At 37.8% G+C, this 19,744-nt stretch overlaps 2 protein-coding genes across 5 annotated transcripts in view; one reads left to right on the top strand and one right to left on the bottom strand.

The window, feature by feature from the left end:
• The window catches only part of OXSR1 (oxidative stress responsive kinase 1), a 95,263-nt gene that overhangs the window by 24,928 nt on the left and 50,591 nt on the right, over positions 1-19,744 (top strand). For 3 of the 4 annotated variants that reach the window (XM_038570442.1, XM_038570441.1, XM_038570443.1), the window contains exons 3-4: positions 2,474-2,582; positions 11,254-11,395. In XM_038570442.1, the coding sequence (XP_038426370.1) occupies positions 2,474-2,582; positions 11,254-11,395 (251 nt within the window). Of the gene's footprint in view, positions 1-2,473; positions 2,583-5,131; positions 5,269-11,253; positions 11,396-19,744 lie in introns of all 4 variants that reach the window. The other variant, XM_038570444.1, reaches the window with a different exon arrangement.
• LOC607817 (ubiquitin-conjugating enzyme E2 N-like) lies at positions 872-1,803 on the bottom strand. Its single transcript, XM_038570450.1, has one exon. The coding sequence runs from the start codon at positions 1,791-1,793 to the stop codon at positions 1,335-1,337; it is 459 nt and encodes a 152-aa protein (XP_038426378.1). The 5' UTR covers positions 1,794-1,803; the 3' UTR covers positions 872-1,334.

Genomic DNA, 19,744 nt, shown 5'->3' on the forward strand with positions numbered 1-19,744 from the left:
CTATAGAAAACAGTTTGGAGGCACCTCAAAAAATTAAAACTAGAATTACCATATGATCCAGTAGTTAATTCTAGTACTGGGTATTTACCCAAAGAAAATGAAAACACTAATTTGAAAAATACTTGCACCTTTATGTTTATTGCCATAGTCAAGGTATGGAGGCAACACAAGTGTCCATCTCTACTCTAGATGAATAGATAAAAAAGATGTGAATTTACACAAACAGTGGGATACTACTCGGCCATAAAAAGAATGGAATCTTGCCATTTGTGACAATGTGGATGGGCCTAGAGGATATTACACTAAATGAAGTAAGATAAAGACAAATACATACGATTTCCTTTACATGTGGAATCTAAGAAACAAAACAAGTGAACAAATGAAAAACAGACTGTTAAATACAGAGAACAATCTCATTGCTGTGGGCTGGGGAAATGGGCCCACAAGATAAAGGATGTTAAGAGATAGAAACTTTCAGTTATAAAATATGAAAGCCACAAAGATGAAAAGTACAGCATGGGAAATATAGTCAATAATATTATAATAATGTTGTATGGTGACAGATCAGGTGACTACACTTGTGGTGAGCAGTAATATATGGAATTGTCTAATTACTATGTTATATTCCTTTTTTTTTTTTTTTAGAATAACAAAAAATATTTTACTAAAACATAAGATTTACAGAAGTTTCCAGACAAGCCATACAAAATGGTCACAAGCTTTTTCTTGAAGGAAGGATTCTACACTTGACAGCAAAGTCACAATGTTATTAGTGAGGGCTGTGAAGTTTGTTTAATGTTCCTATTTTGGTTCAAACAATCAAGCTTGTCCATCTACAGCATCTAAATAAAGTCAGACTTGGCTAGAGAGCATTTTCTAAAGAACTGGTTAGCTGCTCTTAACCGATGCAATTAGATCACCATAAAAAGGGGGAAAGGAGCCCATAAAATTAAAATAAAACTACCTCTCCCCCTCAAAAATAATAATAAAGAAAAACACCCACACCCCTGCAGCTAACGCTGACAACTACCTTCATTCACAGTGCTTTATACTTAAACCATGATGGGGGAAATGAATAAAAGCAGAGAGGGGCCACTGCTTTTAAACGTTTCACAACAATCCAGATGGTACTTCTAGCCTCTGCTCATGCTTTACAACAGTGAATCAGGATAAGACGTAGATTTGCTAATGTGCATTTAATCACCAAAGGACTGAAGATGTCTGGGCTTTTATTCTGTAATGTTTCTAAGACTGTGTCCATTAAATGCAAACAGAAAAGGAAGAAGTCATGGCAGAACAGGAGAAGTGATGCACACTTGATGATCAGATCGATTTTAAATATTATTCATGGCATATAGCCTAGTCCATGCTCTAGCTGTTTCTATGGCTTGGGTTTCGTTGGTCTTCCACTGCTCCGCTACATCATTTGCTAACGGATCATCTGGATTGGGAGCACTTAACAAAGCCTGGATCGATAGCAGAACTGTGCAGATCTGCAGTGCTGGGGACCACTTATCTTTCAAAATATCTAAACATATTCTTCCCAACTTGTCTACATTAGGATGATAAATTTTGGTCATGAAACGTACTTTAGGGGCTGCCATCGGGTATTCTTCTGGAAGGAATAGTTCCAGTTTAAAAGTCCCTCCCTCAAAGGGGGAACCCTGGGGGCCAGCAATGACCACATGAAAATAACGGGCATTGCTCTCATCTGGTTCTGCTTTAATGCCAGGAACTGGTTCTGCCAGTAAACGCTGGGTTTCCTTGATAATCCTGCGGGGCAGCCCAGCCATCTTGTCAGATCCCAAGTTCGGCCTCTGCTCTTGACCCTCACTATGTTATATTCCTAAAACCAATACAACATTGTATGTCAACTGTATTTCAATAATAAAAGTAAATTAAAAAAAGAATAAAATGGGGCATTTGGGTGTTCAGGTCATGTTCTCAGGTCACTGATCTCCACTCAGTGTGGAGTCAGCTGGAGATTTTCTCTCTTCCTCTTCATCTTTGTTTGCCCCTCCCTCTCTCATTATTTCTTTCTGAAACAGATAAAATTTAAAAAGGAAATAAAGACCCTTTAAGACTAGCAAGGAAAAACAAAAACAAAAACAACCCTCTGTTTATTAGTAATTATCCTCTGTGGCTGTAAAACCATATTTCCCAAGAGAATTTTTTAAGAGCACTGTGAAAGAAAAACATGTGTCCTAGTGGAGGCCTCTGTGGTGCAATGTAAGGCTGTGATGAATAGTGCATGTTTCTGGTTTCAAAGATTTTATGAGTGGAATGAGCAGTCAGAATAGACTGAGGGATACTGAGAGGTTTTTTGGTTTGACTGCTCTCGAAAGGATCAGAGCCATGGAGATCTCACAAAGGTTGGAATATAGTCTTGGGACTTTCAAATCTGAATTCACTAACTTTTAGTATTGTTTTAGTCTTGCATATAATTAATTATCGTGTTTTCTCGTCTTTGTAGAAAGAAATTCAAGCCATGAGTCAGTGCCATCATCCTAATATTGTGTCTTACTACACGTCTTTTGTGGTAAAAGATGAGCTATGGCTAGTCATGAAGTTGCTAAGTGGAGGTGAGTAGAGTACAATGAAACGCTAACTTCCATTGGCTGGAAAGTTACTAAAATATTCTTTTTTTATTCTGGTTTGGTGTTCGTGGACATTTGCATTTGGGGAGATACTGAAAATATAGTATCTGCTAAAGATGCTAATGTATGATCTGAGACAGATTTCACATATTGTATTTGATTGTCATGACTCTTTTTTTTTTTTTTTTTTTTGATTGTCATGACTCTTAAGTTTCTCTTAATCTGTGATGATTCCCTCCAGCTTCCTCTGTTCCATGACAGAAACTTGTTAAAGGTTCTGGTCTGAAGGGTCTGAGAATAACTGTCCTGTACAATGACCCGCATTTTGAATTTATCTGCTTATTCTTCCTGGTGGCATTTAACTTGATTCGTATTTCTCTCTTTCTTGCAAATTGAAAATTGAACCTAAAGGTTTGATTAGATTTAAGTTAAAAATTTGAGGAAAGTGTTTTGTGGGTGATGCTGTGTGTTCGTAGTGCACCACACCAGGAAGTGTTTGTTCTCTTGTTATATCTTTAATGATGACATTCTTTTTGATTGTGTATGGTTTTGACAGCCAGGCCTCACCATGGAAAGGTGGACTTTTTTTCCCTTTGCAGCTAGCAGAGAATCTGTGAGGTGGTGATATTTTGGCACTATATCTAGTTTCCCACCTAAGTCTTTCATTTAATGATTTTAGCATACATTCAGAATCCTTGTTTGAATCAGTTATTCTGTCAAGGGTTGCAGAATGGTGACTTTTCTTACGGCATCCATTCTTTTACATTTATAAACTAGCATTCTTCTGGAACTTTACCTCTTTAACTGGGATTCTTTGGTTAATCTGTATTGTAATTCCTACTAAAAATGCAAGATAAATAATTGATTCTTTTTTTTAAGTACTGATTTTCAGAGTAAAAAGTTGATTTAATATTCACCAATGGTGGTGGTGAATGAGGGGTTTTTTGTTGTTGTTGTTGTTGTTTTTTGTTTTTCCTTTTTCCTGTTGGATAAGGCTCTCAGTTTTTAATAATGTCATTATATAGACACAAGGAATTTTTAGAGATTTTATTTATTCATGAGAGACAGAGAGAGAGAGAGAGAGAGTGGCAGAGACACAGGCAGAGGGAGAGGCAGGCTCCATGCAGAGAGCCCAATGTGGGACTCGATCCCGGGACTCCATGCAGGGAGAGCCTGATGTGAGACTCCATCCTGGGTCTCCAGGATCAGGCCCTGGACTGAAGGCGGCACTAAACCCCTCAGCCACTCGGGCTGCCCGACACAAGGAATTTTATATATTTGTGACTTCCAGTCAGTTTTACTCTATGTTTTGGATGCTCAGATTGTCCAAAATTTTGTCAATGGGTCTCCCTTTAAGCTTACTCTTGTGTCCTCTTGACATGAATCGATTAAGTCTGGTTACTTTATGTTTGGTTCAGGATTTCCTAGGGTCACATTTATTGTTTTCCCAGACCCAAAATCAGCCAATACTCTAACGAGTTATGTTCTTTGTTAGGCAAAAGGTATCTAGAGAGCATAGGGGGGATGTTTAGGATAAGAACTTGGAAATACAGTGTATTAAAAATTATTATTTGGAATTAATATTTCCTTTTTTGTTTTAAAGATTTTATTTATTTGTTCATGAGAGAGAGAGAGAGAGAGAGAGAGGCAGAGCCACAGGCAGAGGGAGAAGCAGGCTCCATACCGGGAGCCCGACACGGGACTTGATCCCGGGATTCTAGGATCATGCCCTGGGCCAAAGGCAGGCGCTAAACCGCTGAGCCACCCAGGGATCCCCTGGAATTAATATTTCCAATTCAAATTTAACTTTATAGACTTTTAAAACTTAAGATTATACTTGAATCTCTTTCTCCTACACAGAAAATTTTGGTCCCCAATATTAACATAATTAATTATGGTGTGCTTTATGCTGCAATATCTATATAGTTGTTTCTGATCGAGTCCTTAGAATGAAATGTAAGTATTGCTGATTGCCAACAGCAGACCATTGTCATGTATAGATTGAACATTTTGTTACGGTTGCCCGAAGGCCCAAGTCATGTAATAAATTAGACATTTTGCTAAAGCATCGGTTTGAATCTTGTGGCAAGATTGGGAGGACCAGTGAGTGATGGAACTGCCCAACCTTCCCATTACTATGCTGCCTGGGTTTTGTTTGCATATGTATTTTGTGTGGGAGCATGATTTTCCATTTTAGAATTGATAATATTATACTTCATTTAACACCTTACTTCCCCAGAGAGGCCATAAAGGAAAGAGCATAGGCTTTAGAATTAAATTCCATCTTTCCTACTTAGCAGGTTTATGTCATTGGGCAAAACTGTTTAAACTCTTTGAACTATTACTTTTCTGTCAAATGGGGATACCTTTCTGTATTTTAGGGTATTGGGGTATAGTAAATGAAGTGACATGTTAGGCATCTATCATTGTGCTGACATGTAGATGCACAAGAAATTTAGCCATTAATAATAATCCCTTGTTATTTGATGCTTTTCAGTGTAGCCAGAATCACCTTTTTGTTTCAATCCCATTAGTGACACACTGGAGAAACTGGATGGCTTTGTTAAAGGCCCTGTTCATATGATGGTTGGAATCCTTGCTAACACCAACCACCTTTCAAGATGGTGGTCAAGCATGGTTCTTTCAGTATGGACAGATATGGGAATATTAGGTAATACTGTATCTTTCGTTATTGATCACCTGTAGCATAATTTTCTTTATTTGCAATTTACAAAAATGTATATAATACAGAGTTTTTAATGTTTTGCTAAAAAGTCCTCTGATGAATAGGAATACATTGTCTTGCTTATTAATTCCTTCATCCACACCTGTATACTGGCCTATCCTTTCTGCTACTCCTAAGCAGAATGAATATGTATTTTTTTTAAAGAATCCCTGTTTCTCTCTCAGGCAGTATATATCCTGATCTTAGAAGAGGCAGGACATATAGCTGGGCAGGGTGTCTTTTAAATGTACCTCTCTGCCCCTCCTTGTCTTAGGTTTCCTGGGACAGTGCCCAATTTTTCTAGCCTGGCACTCAGCAGATTTCCTGGAGGATAATTTTCAAACATGTTCCAGCCATTAACTCTTTTATTTTTTTACTTATTTTTTTACTTATTTTTTTACTTATATTTTTATGAGTCAACATAATCTTGTATCTGAACCTTTTAAAATATTAAATAATTGACATCTTTTGTTTTAGGAAAACGAAGTCTTGCTGTTTTAGTTATGAAGTGAGAAAACATTTAAACTGAAGAGATATATTAAGCACTTTTTAGAAAACAAAAGCTAGAACTAGGCAGAACTTTAAAATGTTTTTGAAATACAGAGAAACGTGCCAAGGTTTATAGCTCAATTAAAATTCCATTCGTCAAATACTTACAGATCACCAGTACGTTGGTGAATCATACTGTTAGTTCCTTGCTCTTAGGGGCCTTATAGCTAATAAAGAAAAGTTACAATTAAATAATTATAAATTTGTAGAGGACCAGGAAGAAGTATCAGGTGCCATGGGAACAGGTACCAGAATTGAACCTTATTGAGGGAGAATGGATGCAGTGGGGCTTAACACAGGAGGTGATGTTCAGCTGAGACCTGAAGAATAGGTAATAATAAATAGCCAGGTGAAGTGGGAGGTGGAGGTGGTATCAAGGGGAAGATGTGAGAAGTGATCCAGATAGAGGGAACACTGCGCAGAGAAGGTTCTAGAGGCAGGATGGAGTAGTGTGGTGTGAACTGATGGGGGCTTACAGTTAGAGCCAAGAGAGTGAGAAGAGAAGATCATTGATAAGCAGGGGCTCCCTTTGAGTAATTAAATAACATAAATAACCAGAGTTAACAGAATTATGTTTAGGCTACTTTCACATCAACTTTTTTCACCAGAATATTTAAAACAGAAGCATATTTTTCATTTAGCAACATTGTACTGATGTAGAATTTATTATTATTATTATTATTTTAAGATTTTATTTATTTATTCATAGACACAGAGAGAGGCAGAGACACAGGCAGAGGGAGAAGCAGGCTCCATGTTGGGAGCCCGACGTGGGACTCGATCCCAGGTCTCCAGGATCACACCCCAGGCTGCAGGTGGCGCCAAACCGCTGTGCCACCGGGACTGCCCTATTATTATTATTTTTTTAAAGATTTTATTTACTTATTCATGAGAAACGCAGAGAGAGAGAGAGAGAGAGAGAGAGAGAGAGAGGTAGAGACACAGGCAGAGGGAGAAGCGGGCTCCATTCCAAGCAGTGAGCCTGACGTGGGACTCGATCCCAGGTCCCCAGGACCACAACCTGGGCTGAAGGCAGTGCTAAACCGCTGAGCCACCCGGGCTGCCCTGATGTAGAATTTAATAAGCTAATTAAGTCGTAAACTAAATTGGAACTATCACTCTTAATGCCTATCAAGCAGGTGGACATCATAGTTAAAATAAGTTTAATTCAGTGTGTCAATATTATAGTCATTTCTTACTGCTTCCTTATAACTGTGATATTCCTGTGTGAATTAAACTCTGATGTCGAATATTGGAATTTATTAGCATAGGAAGTTAATCTTCAGAAATGAGAAGCAGTTCTGATCTAAATTGCTATTTCTGCAATTTATTAGCACCAAACTACAATATAAGAGTTTTAGAAATCAAAGTAATTAAGAAAGCTTTTAAAAGGAGAAGAGAGAGAATTACCTGTAGGACTCAGAGGTATGAATTGTGGCAATGCAGAAATCTAATTTAAATTCACTGTCTTAGTGCATTTTATTGTTTAGGGACATTCTCAACTTTGTCATTTTCCAAGACATAAAAAGTATGAGAACTTCTTTGATATAAGCAGGACCCAGGTAAAATATCTGATAATAATAGTGACCAGCTTTGGTTGTTCAAGCAACAGTGGAGGGGCATGTCTGTTTGAAATGGAATACTCAGCCCAAGCAAATTTTGTACCCTTTGATACCTTCCACAGCTTAGGAATATGTAAAACCCAGTGTCTAAGTACTGGTTAAAGCTTCTTGGCAGAAATTCTAGTAACCAAAATGAGCTAATTATGGACTCAAAGAGTATTTTTTCATTAAAACAAATTGAGGAGGGGCGCCTGGGTGGCTCAGCGGTTGAGCATCTGCCGTAGGCTCAGGGTATGATCCTGGGGTCCCAGGATCGAATCCCACATTGGGCTCCTTGTATGGAGCCTGCTTCTCTCTCTGCCTTTGTCTCTGCCTCTCCGTGTCTCATGAATAAATAAACTCTTCTAAAAAAAAACAAAATAAAAAATAAAATAAATTGAGGAAATGAACATGTCAGCTGAGTTATTTGAGCTGTAATTATGGGACATAACAAGTGTCTTTAACCAGCAGCTGTTTTGCCACTTTTTCAATATTATTTTAATATTTAGTAATAATTTTCTTGGGCAGTTACAGATTTGCATTGCTTTTTAAATGTTTTGTGCCATAGGCTAGGAAAGCAGACATCAGATAGACTTTTAGAATAGGTGTCTACATTTTAACTTTTTGCTTTGTTTCCAAATTTGTACCCATTTCCTCTTATTTCCTAGTCTTCTTTTACTCTGAGAAATGCTTAGGTATCAATGGACAGTGTTTATCAGGGAGTCGAGGGTGTTAAAATACATATTGGTAAAATACCTTAGATCTTTGGAATGACGGTCTGTAAGATCTGGAAATCTGCATTTTTAGCTATTTTGCCAACTAATCTCTTCATGTGTTAAAATTTGAGAACTGATTTTCCCTGTAGGATATTTCTTTCAGATTGTGTGCCCAAGGACATAAGATTGTGTGTGCTGTTATAACCTTCCTTCATTATTTCTACTCATTATTATGTGTTAATTGAATCATCTAGTGATAATCTACAGTCTTCTTTTATTTAGCATGTTTTACTTTCACATTTCTTAGTTGATATGAAGAGTTCCATGTAATTTTGATAATTGAGGAAGGACAATTGGTAAGCACCAATTGGTAAGATGATGGTAAGCACCATCATCACTTTAGATGCTATAAAATGCTGGAGGAATCATAGGGGAAAAAATGTGTACCTTCCAGGACCAAGATTTTCAGTTAAAAATAAAAGTCTTTGTGACATAATTATCCCTCCACCTATAAAAATTATACTGTTGGAAGACTGAAATGGAAAAGAAACTGTATATTTAAAAAAGGGGACTTCTTAAATACCTTATTCAGAATGTCTGTCCTGGACATAGACTGGGGATGTGCACTGCTTTAATTTCTCTATTGATCACTGATGATGTGAAATCATTTACCAATCTTTTAAGATTTTTTTTTTAAGATTTTATTTATTTATTCATGACAGACACAGAGAGAGGCACAGGCAGAGGGAGAAGCAGGCTCCATGCAGGGAGCCTGATGGGGGACTCGATCCTGGGTCCCCAAGATCAGGCCCTGGGCTGAAGGTGGCGCTAAACCGCTGAGCCACCCGGGCTGCCCCAATCTTTTAAGATTTTAAAAAGGAATTCCTGCTTCAAACTCTTCAAAAATACAGCTCTAATAACTTTCTATGTGCTCTACATCTCTGTTGCTCCATTTTTTTTTTTTTTTTTTTTTTTTGATACACCAGACTGGAAGTTCCCAGAAAGTCAGCAGTTATACCATGTGTATCTTGACATATTTTATAGTACCTAGATCTAGATCTTGCGTATAATATGGCCAAATTGTTGAAGAGATAAATTGTATTTTTAATTCCTACTAGGAATGTCTCCCTTTGCATTATTTTAGATACTCTTTACATTATAAATATGTAATTCAGTTGGCATTTATTTATACAAATGTCTTCTTGCTAAGCAGTTCCTGTGTGGCCTGGATTTCTCAAAAGAATGAAACATATGGCCTGTTGGTATAGTCACTTTGCTTTGGGGACTAATATGTGATTGATTAAACTAAGCAGAACAAAATGTCTCCTTTAGGGCTCTCCCTATGTGAGTCACAGTCTTGTGAATCCCAGCAATAGAGAGAGGGAAAGTGTGATAATGTATATTAAAATGCCACTTGGAATGTGGAGCCTCCCTGATTCATTATCTCCAGAGAGTAAATTGCCTGTCTCCTGCAGGACCTGGGGAGTGGCAGTGACCTGGCTTTCAGAGAGGGGGGAGGAATCTGGGTATCTTCTTCCTTGATATATGAACTTTCAACCAATTTTCTTGTTTTCAGCATTTTCCTTTAATCCCCTCTCACTTCCTCGTAGGTAGACCTTGCAGAATGTGCTCTATAGGGATATTGTTTCCTAGTTGGCAGCACTCCTTCACAGGCATTGGAGTTGCAGATTGCTCTACTCTGCTTAGTCAGTTAACTTTTTGTTTTCCTTCCTCCAAAAGATGATTGTCCGTCTCTCTTCTTTATCTTCTTTGTTTTTCATTTTCATCCTGGATTTATGCCTTTTTTAAAAATCAAGTTTATCAAGTTAGTGGATTTCAAATGAGATCTGAAGTAAATGTGTATATTTGGAAGGATTCCATCTAGATCCTTCTTTCCATCTATTTGGAAGTACATTTTTTCTTGTAAGTACGAAATAAAAGCACCTACTAGGGCAAGTTTTCAACAAGTGTGTGTTTTAGCTTTAGTCTTGATCATTGAGATCTTATGCCAAGAAATGGAACTCCAATCCTTTCTGTGCCCTTTATGTTATATTCTACTTCTTGGCACAATTTCAGTGTTTTGGTTTGTGTTTTGATTTGTGATCTTTATGAGCCATTGTTCTGCCAGACATCTTCCGAATCTCTAGCAAACTTGTTTTGATTATAATAATTAGTTATGGGAGTCAACATTCTATGATTTTAATTATTGCATAGGTGTCTATTCCCTCTCTTTGTCCCGATTTTTAGTCGGAGCATTATTTCTGATTGGGGAAGAATGGGAGTGATGTATGATACATCTGGGCTGTTATTGAAAGAGAACTGCCATTTTTATTCTTTTCATGTTTTTCTTCACCTATTTTATTATTATTAACCTGAAGAATAATTTTAACCCTTAAGTTAGTTTGCATGTACATGTGATCTTTTTCCTGCCAAGCATTTCTTCTGTAATTTGACCTGTGTTGTAGTTGTATTTTTATGTTTATTTGTAGAATGTTGCATAATCTGATCCAGTGTTGGAAACCTAAATTACTTTGTGGTATCATATACTAAAGTGTTATTGATGGGTGTAGTTTACTTAGGTATTCTTCAGATGTGGTTAAAAATCCTCTACTACTTTTTCCAAATTCTTACTTTAAAAATCTAAAGGAGGGACACTTGGGTGGCTCAGTGGTTGAACGTCTGTCTGCCTTTGGCTCAGGGCATGATCCTGGAGTTCCGGGATCGAGTCCCACATCGGGCTCCCTTTGTGGAGCCTGCTTCTCCCTCTGCCTATGTCTCTGCCTCTCTCTCTTGGTGTCTCTCATGAATAAATAAATAAAAATCTAAAAAAAAAAAAAAAAAGTCTAAAGGAAATGCTGGTGTTACACTGCAATTGGATGTTAGGCTGCTTCCTGTTTTAGAAAATAAATTATTAACTTTAAACTTCTGCATTTCCTTGTATTTGCCATTTTTTCCTTTCCTACACAATTAAATTTATGAAAAGGCTTACATGTGGTTTGATTTCAAAATGGCTCTGAATTATATTGAGTCAAAAATTTATGGCAAATTTTGTCTTCTGTTTTCAGGTTCTGTTCTAGATATTATTAAGCACATTGTGGCAAAGGGGGAGCACAAAAGTGGAGTCCTAGATGAACCTACCATTGCCACAATACTCAAAGAAGTGCTGGAAGGGTTGGAATACCTGCATAAAAATGGACAGATTCACAGGTATGTAAAAGACAACACTGTTCTTTTTTGGAAACTGCAGGAGTAGTTGTGCTATATCATTTCCTTGAGCCCATTCTTCAAAGTGGTTAGGGTTCAGTTACACAGCTAGCAAATATTTAAAAAGTAATAAATACTTGAGTCAAATTGGAAAATACAAAAAACAGGAAAAATTCATAATTTCCTGTCAGAAATATATAAAACAAAACTGTATGCATAATGTTGTCAGTTGCTTTTATTGTTTTTGTTTTATTTTGTTTTGTTTTGACCTTGGGTATTTTCTCAAATTATTACAAGCTCTTTGTAAAATAACTTTTTATTAAGGCACTTTTTTTCTTTTTTAATGTAAAAAGCTATGTTATCATTTCATGGTCCAGGTATTCCTGGCTGTCTCTATCTATTCAGTCCCTGGATATAGATAACAAGAATTCAAATGGTGATGGATTCTATGTTATTCAATCTGTTTAATCCCTGGATTTGGTTTTCCTTCATATCAGACAGTTTTTTCAGTCATTCTGAAGGATATTCTCACCGAATATAAGAATTTGCTATTGACAGTGCTTTTCTCTCAGCAGTTGAAAGATGCTGTACCACTTAATTCTGGCTTCTAGGGTTTCAGATGAAAAGTCTGTCGTTGAATTGGTGTTCTAACTGTTACTTTTCTATGACTGCTTTCGAGATTTTTTCTGTCTTTGGTTTTCTCAAGTTTAATTATGATGTCTTGGTGTGAATTTCCTCAGGTATATTCTGTGTGGGTTTCCCAAACTTCTCAAATTTGTAGGATTTCGCCTTTCACCAAATCTGGGCAGTTTTCAGCCATTGTGTTTTTGGGTACTTTTTCTGCCATTTTTTCCTCCTCTTTTTCTGGGACCTTGATCATGTAAATGTTACCTGTTCTGCTATTGTTACTGTAAGCCCTGAAGCTCAGCTCAATTTTTGTCATTTTTTTTTCTCTGTTCAGATTGAGTAAATTTTCTTGATTTGTTTTCAAGTTCTGATTCTGTCCTCTGTATTCTGCTCCAGAATCCACTGAGTTTTTATTTCAGTTATTGTAATAGTTTAGATAATTTGGTTCTTTTTTATAGCTTTTATTTCTTTGCTGAGATTTTGTTTCTCATGTTTTGATAATCACATATTACATGTTAAAGCATTTTTATAATGGCTGCTTTAAAATTCTTGTCAGATAATTCCAAGATCTGATTCATTTCGGTGTTGATGTCAGTTAGTGGTCTTCTCTTATTAAAGTTCTTCTTGGTTCTTGGTATGATAAGTGGTTTTTAAATTGTATCCTGAATATTTTGGATATTGTATTAGGAGACTCTTGATCTCATTTAAATATATATTTTAGTAGGTATTTATCCTGTTTGGTTTAGTATGTAAGTCTTGGTTGATTTTAGTGGGCTGTAGTTCCAGTGATAGTTTGACTTTTAGAGCCCTTACAGTGCTGTTCTGGTTTGTTTTGTTTATTTGGCACTCCTGGGGTTCTCTGCTCAATCCCTGCTGATAATCCTTGAGAGCAAAAGTGCACCTCCCCAGGCCTGGTGCTGCTAAGAGATAGATGCTGTACCTGTGGGTCTGGGAGCACTTTTGTGGGCCAGGCTACTTGGTGCCAGTGGGGCTGTCATTCATTCTCTTATGGTATTATCTGGGGGGATGAAAGCATTTGCCTAAGCCACCTTTCTCTACTGAGTAGGGAGTTGGGAGACAGCTGGGCCTGGGTTGCCTTTGCCACTGTGTGGAGGACCAGGAAGTACTGAGCCTGGGTTGCTGTGTGCAGCTGGGTAGAGGGTTAGGAGATGCTGGCTGGGCTCTTGGTGCTGCTGGTGTGATTAGTATGGGCCTAACCTGTTGCAGTGTATGTGGGTGGGAGGTGGAGTTTCCCATTCGGTTCTTCATTTAAGCCTCTGGTTCTTGGCATTGTGGGCCAGCCTGCAACCCCAGCTATAGGATCCTTTGCTAAATTTGTGCTAGGTTGCCCCTTTCCTGCTCCTTTTGCCACAGAGAGCAGGCTTAGAGGGTTTTCTGGCGGCTGTTTTTGTTTTTGTGTGTCATCTATTCCTGTTGATATATCTAGGATATGTGAGATTAAAAGAAAACTCAGGTGGGATACCTGGGTGGCTCAGCAGTTGAGCATCTATCTGCCTTGGGCTCAGGGAGTGATCCCAGAATCCTGGGATCGAGTCCCACATTGAGCTTCCTGCATGGAGCCTGCTTCTCCCTCTGCCTATGTCTCTGCCTCTCTCTCTCTGTGTCTCTCATAAATAAATAAAATCTTTAAAAAATAAATAAAAAATAAAACTCAGGGAAGTTGTATAGTGCTCTTTAAAAGTGGACTTAGAAAAAAAAAGTGGACTTAGATTAGTGTAAATGTTTATAGCAAACTCTAGGGTAGCCGCTAAAAAAAAAAATGATATGCTGAGAAGAGAGGAAAATGGAATCACGTAAAATGCTCAGTTAAAAACAAGGCAGATAAAAGGTGGAAGACACAAGATTGGTAATCTTAAAAATCACCTACCTTTAAGGAACTAGAAAAGAAAAATAAGAATAAACTAAGCCCCAAGTTAGCAGAAGGAAGTAAATAAAAAGATCAGAATAGAAATACATGAAATACAGATTTTTTGGATGTGATACAAATAGCAAAGGCAAGAAAAGAAAAATTAAACAAATGAGACTGCATCAAACTAAAAAGTTTCTTCACAGCAAAGAAAACCATCAACAAAATGAAAAGGCAGCCTATGCAATAGGAGAAGATATTTGCAAACCACATTATCCGATGGGGGTTAATATCCAAAATATACAAGGAACTTCTATAACTCAGAGACAGAAAACTGCAAATAAGCTAACCAAAAAATAGGCAAAGACTTCAAATAGACATTTTTCCAAAAACCAGTACACAAGAAAATGTTCTCAATATCCCTAATTCTTGGGGAAATGTAGTCAGAACCACAGTAAAGTACCTCACATCTGTTAGGATATTTGTTTTCAAGAAGACAGGAGATAACAGATCCTGGATGAGGATGTGGAGAAAAGGGAGCTTTCTTATATCAGTGATAGCAACATAAACTACTATAGCCATTATGGGAAACTGTGTGGAAGTTCCTCAAAAAAATTAAAAATAGAATTACCATATGATCCAGCAATTCCACTTCTGGGTATATACTCAAAGGAAGTGTGAAATCAGTGTCTCAGAGCGAAGCTATGAAAACGACCTAAGTGTCCATCAGTGGATGAATGGATAAAGATGTGGATTATTATTCAGCCATAAAAGAAAGAAGGAAATCTTGTAGTTTTTTTGACAATACAGATGAACCTGGAAGGCATTATCCTAAGAGAAGTAAGCCAGACAGAGAATGACAAATACTGCATGGTATCGCTTATTAGTAGAATCTTAAAAAAAATAAAAATAAAAAGTTGAATTCATAGAAACAGATAGTAGAAAAGTGGTTACCATGGACTGGGGGGGTGGTGGTCAAGGGAATGAGCAATTGGTGAAAGGGTGTAAACTCGGTTATGAATAAATTCTGCTAAGAGAGTAGAACTTAAATGTTCTCATAAAAAAAAAAGTAAATAAGAGAGGCGATAGATGTGTTAATTTGGTGGGGAGAATCCTTTCCCAGTGTATATATATATCAGACCATCACATTGTATACTTTAAATATTTTACAATTTTGTCAGTTATACCTTTTTTTTTTTAAAGATTTTATTTATTCATGAGAGACAGAGAGAGAGAGAGAGAGAGGCAGAGACGCAGGTAGAGGGAGGAGCTGGCTCCATGCAGGGAGCCTGACGCGGGACTCGATCCCGGGTCTCCAGGATCATGCCGTGGACTGAAGGCGGGATCCTGAGCTAAACCGCTGAGCCACCAGAGCTGCCCAGTTATACCTTTCTAAAAAAAAAAAAAAACCACCTACTTAACCCTAATCCTTCAGTAAATCGATAAGCAAAGGCCTGGAAAAGTATCTGATTATAGATCAGACAACTATCAAGTTCTAAAACTGAGGTTTTAAGGAATGATCATAATGTGGAGGGAATAAAAGCAAGGTATTTCCTACACACACACACACACACACACATTTTTAATTAGGTTATTCTGAGAATAGCACCATTTTAAAGAAATTAAAATGTATACCAGTGAAATCAGCCCATTTATAGAAGTATCTTACTCTAGGAAAAAATGAATAATGTTTGTTGTCTACATTTTTCAACCAGCTTACATTTTCACAGAGAAACATGATCTCTCTCTATGGTTATGAAGGAGAACAATTGACTAACAAGTAATGAATAAACTAGAAATCTTGGAAACATTGAAGGCATATTCTTCAGACAATACGATTTTTCATCTCAAATTGTATCCAGTCATTTCGTCTCTAATTAAAATAATGTGTTAACAGATGACAGAAAAGGGTATGACCAAAGAGTAAACATTTGGGAATGTATTTCCTTTATTGTCAAGAGGAAAAGGAGCCGTGAAAAACAGGATTCCCATCCGCTGGGTTGTGGTACCCCTATGGATAAATACCTTGATACTAGCAATGAACATAATTCATTTAGTACCTTAGTTCTGATTTCATGTTCATCAAGCAATCTTCAGAAAAAAAAGATGTGCCAGAAACTTTTAATTGGTTCCCAGTGTATTTCTTCTTTTTGAATTATAAAAACATGACATTTTTACCAGGCATATGATCATCCAGAAGAAATGCAACATTTTGTAGCCTCCCATGAGAGCCAGATACAACTGTATGAATTGGTTTCTAGCTACTATAAGGAGAAAAAAAGTGTATAATACTTCAGAGTTGTTCCCTTAACAGGTTTTGTCAATCCCCAGTCCTGCTGACATTTGGACTGAACAATGCTCCTGTGCATTGTAGGATATATTTAGCAACATTCCTGGCTTATATGCCAAGAGCACCCCCCTCAACCCAATGTGAGAACCAAAGATGTCTCCAGACATTGCCAGATGTCCTGAGAACCGCCACTTATAGAAAGTGGCATAATCTCTATTTTCCCCTTCCTCCCATGAAATGTGGATGTGGTGATAAGCCATCTTGGATAATAATGTAGCAAGAACTTAGAGATGGTAGAACAATGAAATAGAAGGAGCCTGCATCCCTGATTCTGTGGGTTCACTATACTGGACTGAGGTCACTTATGCCAAACTACTCTATGAGAGAAAAATACCAATCTCCTGCAGCCATGTAGATCAAGGATTGACAAACTATAGCCCACCAGTTAAATCCAGCCCGATGTCTGTTTTTTGTAAAAGCCACAACAGAACAGCCATGCCCTTTCATTTACAGATTGTGTCTACTTTAGCATAAAAACAAAGTAACGGTGACAGAGAACATCTGGCCCACAAAGCCTAAAATATTTATTCTCTGGTCCTTTAAGAAAATGTTTGATCACCTCTGGTGTAGATAATAAGCATACACTGAAACCCATGTGCTGTATAGTATTCTAAGTGCAACGTGTATGTTACCCTATTTAATCTTTACAGTTATTTTATGAGGTAGGTACTCTCTCATCCCCATTTTACAGATGAGGAAACCAACGCAAAGAGTAGTAAGTAATTAGCCAAAGTCACCCACCTAGTGACATAGTTGGGTCCCAAATTTAGGCAGTATGCTTCTAAAATCTGCTAGGAAATAAAGATTGTGCTAATCCATGCAGCTTGGTATAATTGGTTTTTTTTTTTTTAGTTGAATTTTTTTTTTTTGTTACTAATTCAGTAGAATTTAGATCTGTCACTGGGGTTACTTCTTTAAATATACTCTTTGTTGTCATCTTTTAATCCGGTCCCCATTTTAAAAATCAAAATTTTGGGATCCCTGGGTGGCGCAGTGGTTTGGCGCCTGCCTTTGGCCCAGGGCATGATCCTGGAGACCCGGGATCGAATCCCACGTTGGACTCCCGGTGTATGGAGCCTGCTTCTCCCTCTGCCTTTGTCTCTGCCCCTCTCTCTCTCTCTCTCTCTCTGTGACTATCATAAATAAATAAATTTTTAAAAAATCAAAATTTTTACTTCAGAACACAGATAAAAGTACATGCTTTATCCTAAAACTTTACATATACAGATTTTGTATAGTTAAAGGAAATTAACCCAAAATACACATTAATGTCACTGTCTTTTTTTAGAAAGCAATGAATAGATTCACATCAAGTTTAGGCAGAAATTCAGTCTGCTCAGTTTCATATGACCATAACATCTACTTTGAAAAAACAAACACAATATATATATATATATATATATCAGCTCTCATTTAGTTAAATGAGTAAAAGAGCCAGTAAAAATACTGGAAGGAATAATGGCTTCCAAAACTTCCAAATCCTGAACGGTGATGAAGACAAATACAGAGAGATCTGAGTAGACACACTATAGTTACACTGTTAAAGCCTAAACACAGAGGATCTTGAAAGATGCAAGATTTGGAAAACAACTCCTGTAGGGGGTGTGAGAAAGACTGAATGTTTATGTCTCCTCAGAATTCATATGTTGAAACCTAATCCCCATTGTGATGGTGTTAGGTGGGGGCCTTTGGAAGGGGATAAGTCATAAGGGTGGCACATAAATGTGCCTCATAAATGTGACTGTCCTTATAAAAGAGACCCCAGAAAACTCCCTTGCTCCATCTGCCATGTGAAGACATAGTGAAAAGATGGTCACATATTTTTAGAAGGTAGAGGAGGGTCAGTAATGTATCCTCCACACTGAGAAGGTGTTCTGAGACCTGAAAACTACACAGACTGCTCTACACTGTGTACAGTTTTATTCAGGGTAACTTACTGATTAGGGGGATTCCATGGACTGACAATCCAGGCAGCTATGCAGCTATTCTCTGCCCCCATTCTTCATCCAGTCCAAATCTTAACTCACAGTTTTTATAGTGTGAGGAGCATAGGAGTGATATCAAAGGATAGTTATCTAAAATGGTACCACTGTGTGTGGTACTGTGTGTGTCACTTTAGGGAAGATCAGAATGATCCTTCCCACATCCGGTAAGGGGATGTATTAACTTGGAGGATGTGGCCCCAAGGGAGGTCATTGTGCAGATCTGGACAAAAATGGAGGGCCAAAGATAGAGTCAGTATTGTCAGCACTCCTACACCTATGAACCAGGAAGTAGACCTTCAGATAGCAAATCTGCCACTGTCTAGATCTTGGACTTCCCAGCCCTCAGAACTGCAACAAATAAATGTTGGTTGTTTAAGCCACCCAGTCTGTGGTATTTTTGTTATAGCAGCCTGAACAGAACAAGCTAAATCAATAGCAGTGTATGATTGAGAGCTGACTTCCTATCAGAACAGTGGAAGCCAGAGGTTAGTGAGAAGGAACCCTGCAATCCAATGACCCCTTCAGGATTCTTATCTTCCTGGTGAATTATTCCTATTTTAAAAATTATATAATGGCTTTTTTCATTCCTAGAAATGCTTTTATATTAAAGACAATTATATCTTTTTTTTAAAAAAAATTAGGTTTTATTTATTTACTTAAGAAAGAGAGAGAGAGCATGGGTGGGGTGAGGGGCAAACGGAGGAGACTTCCCACTGAGCAGGGAGCCCCATGAGCTCAATGCAGGGCTCAATCCTGGGACTCTGGGCTCATGACTTGAGCTGAAGGCAGATGCTTAACAGGTTCCCCAATTACATCTTATTTTAATATGGCCATACTAGCTTACTTTTACTAAACATATCTTTCACTGTGGCTCATTCTTTTTAGGGTCACGGTTTTATGAAAGGGTCTCAGTTCTACTCTCAACCTTAAACTAGTCGAGTGCCATGTTTTCTGTTTAGGCAGGTGAGTTTTAAAACTTGAGCTTCCTAGCCATTTGGGGCAGTATATCTTCTCTCTCCCAAGGCTTACTGCTCCAGCTCTTAAGTGTCCCTTTCATTTCTGAAACTTGAGGATTTCCTTTTCTTTATTTCATGTTCAGCGATGTGACAGTTTCCCTTCCTAATTTATCCAGTACTTCTTTGTAGCAGGGGAATGGTGGGTTTTGCACCAAAGTCCTGGGCAGTAGTGATGAAAGACCGTTTGCCATGCATAGTTCGCCATGTTGTGGAATGCTTTCTCTATCTCACACTTTAAATCAGAGACTCTCAACCTTGGCTACCTATTGGAATCATTTGGGAAACTTAAATACTGATTACTGGATCCATTGCAAGAAATTTATTTAGTTGGTCAGAGATGAGGCATTGGCATTGGGGCTATTAAAAACTCTCCAAGTGATTCTAATGCAGCCAAGGCTGAGAACCACTCTTCACATGTTAGCAGCAACCACTCTGAGCTTTCAGCTATACTGAGACTTCAGCAGATTTGGGAGTTACTAGGGAGCAGCTGGATCTCTTTGGTGGGTT

Source organism: Canis lupus, chromosome 23, assembly GCF_011100685.1.
Source record: "Canis lupus familiaris isolate Mischka breed German Shepherd chromosome 23, alternate assembly UU_Cfam_GSD_1.0, whole genome shotgun sequence".
NCBI lineage: Eukaryota > Metazoa > Chordata > Mammalia > Carnivora > Canidae > Canis > Canis lupus.

Bases quoted from the DNA above. Each gene is read 5' to 3' on its own strand.
- LOC607817 (XM_038570450.1), bottom strand. From the start codon at position 1,793: ATGGCTGGGCTGCCCCGCAGGATTATCAAGGAAACCCAGCGTTTACTG.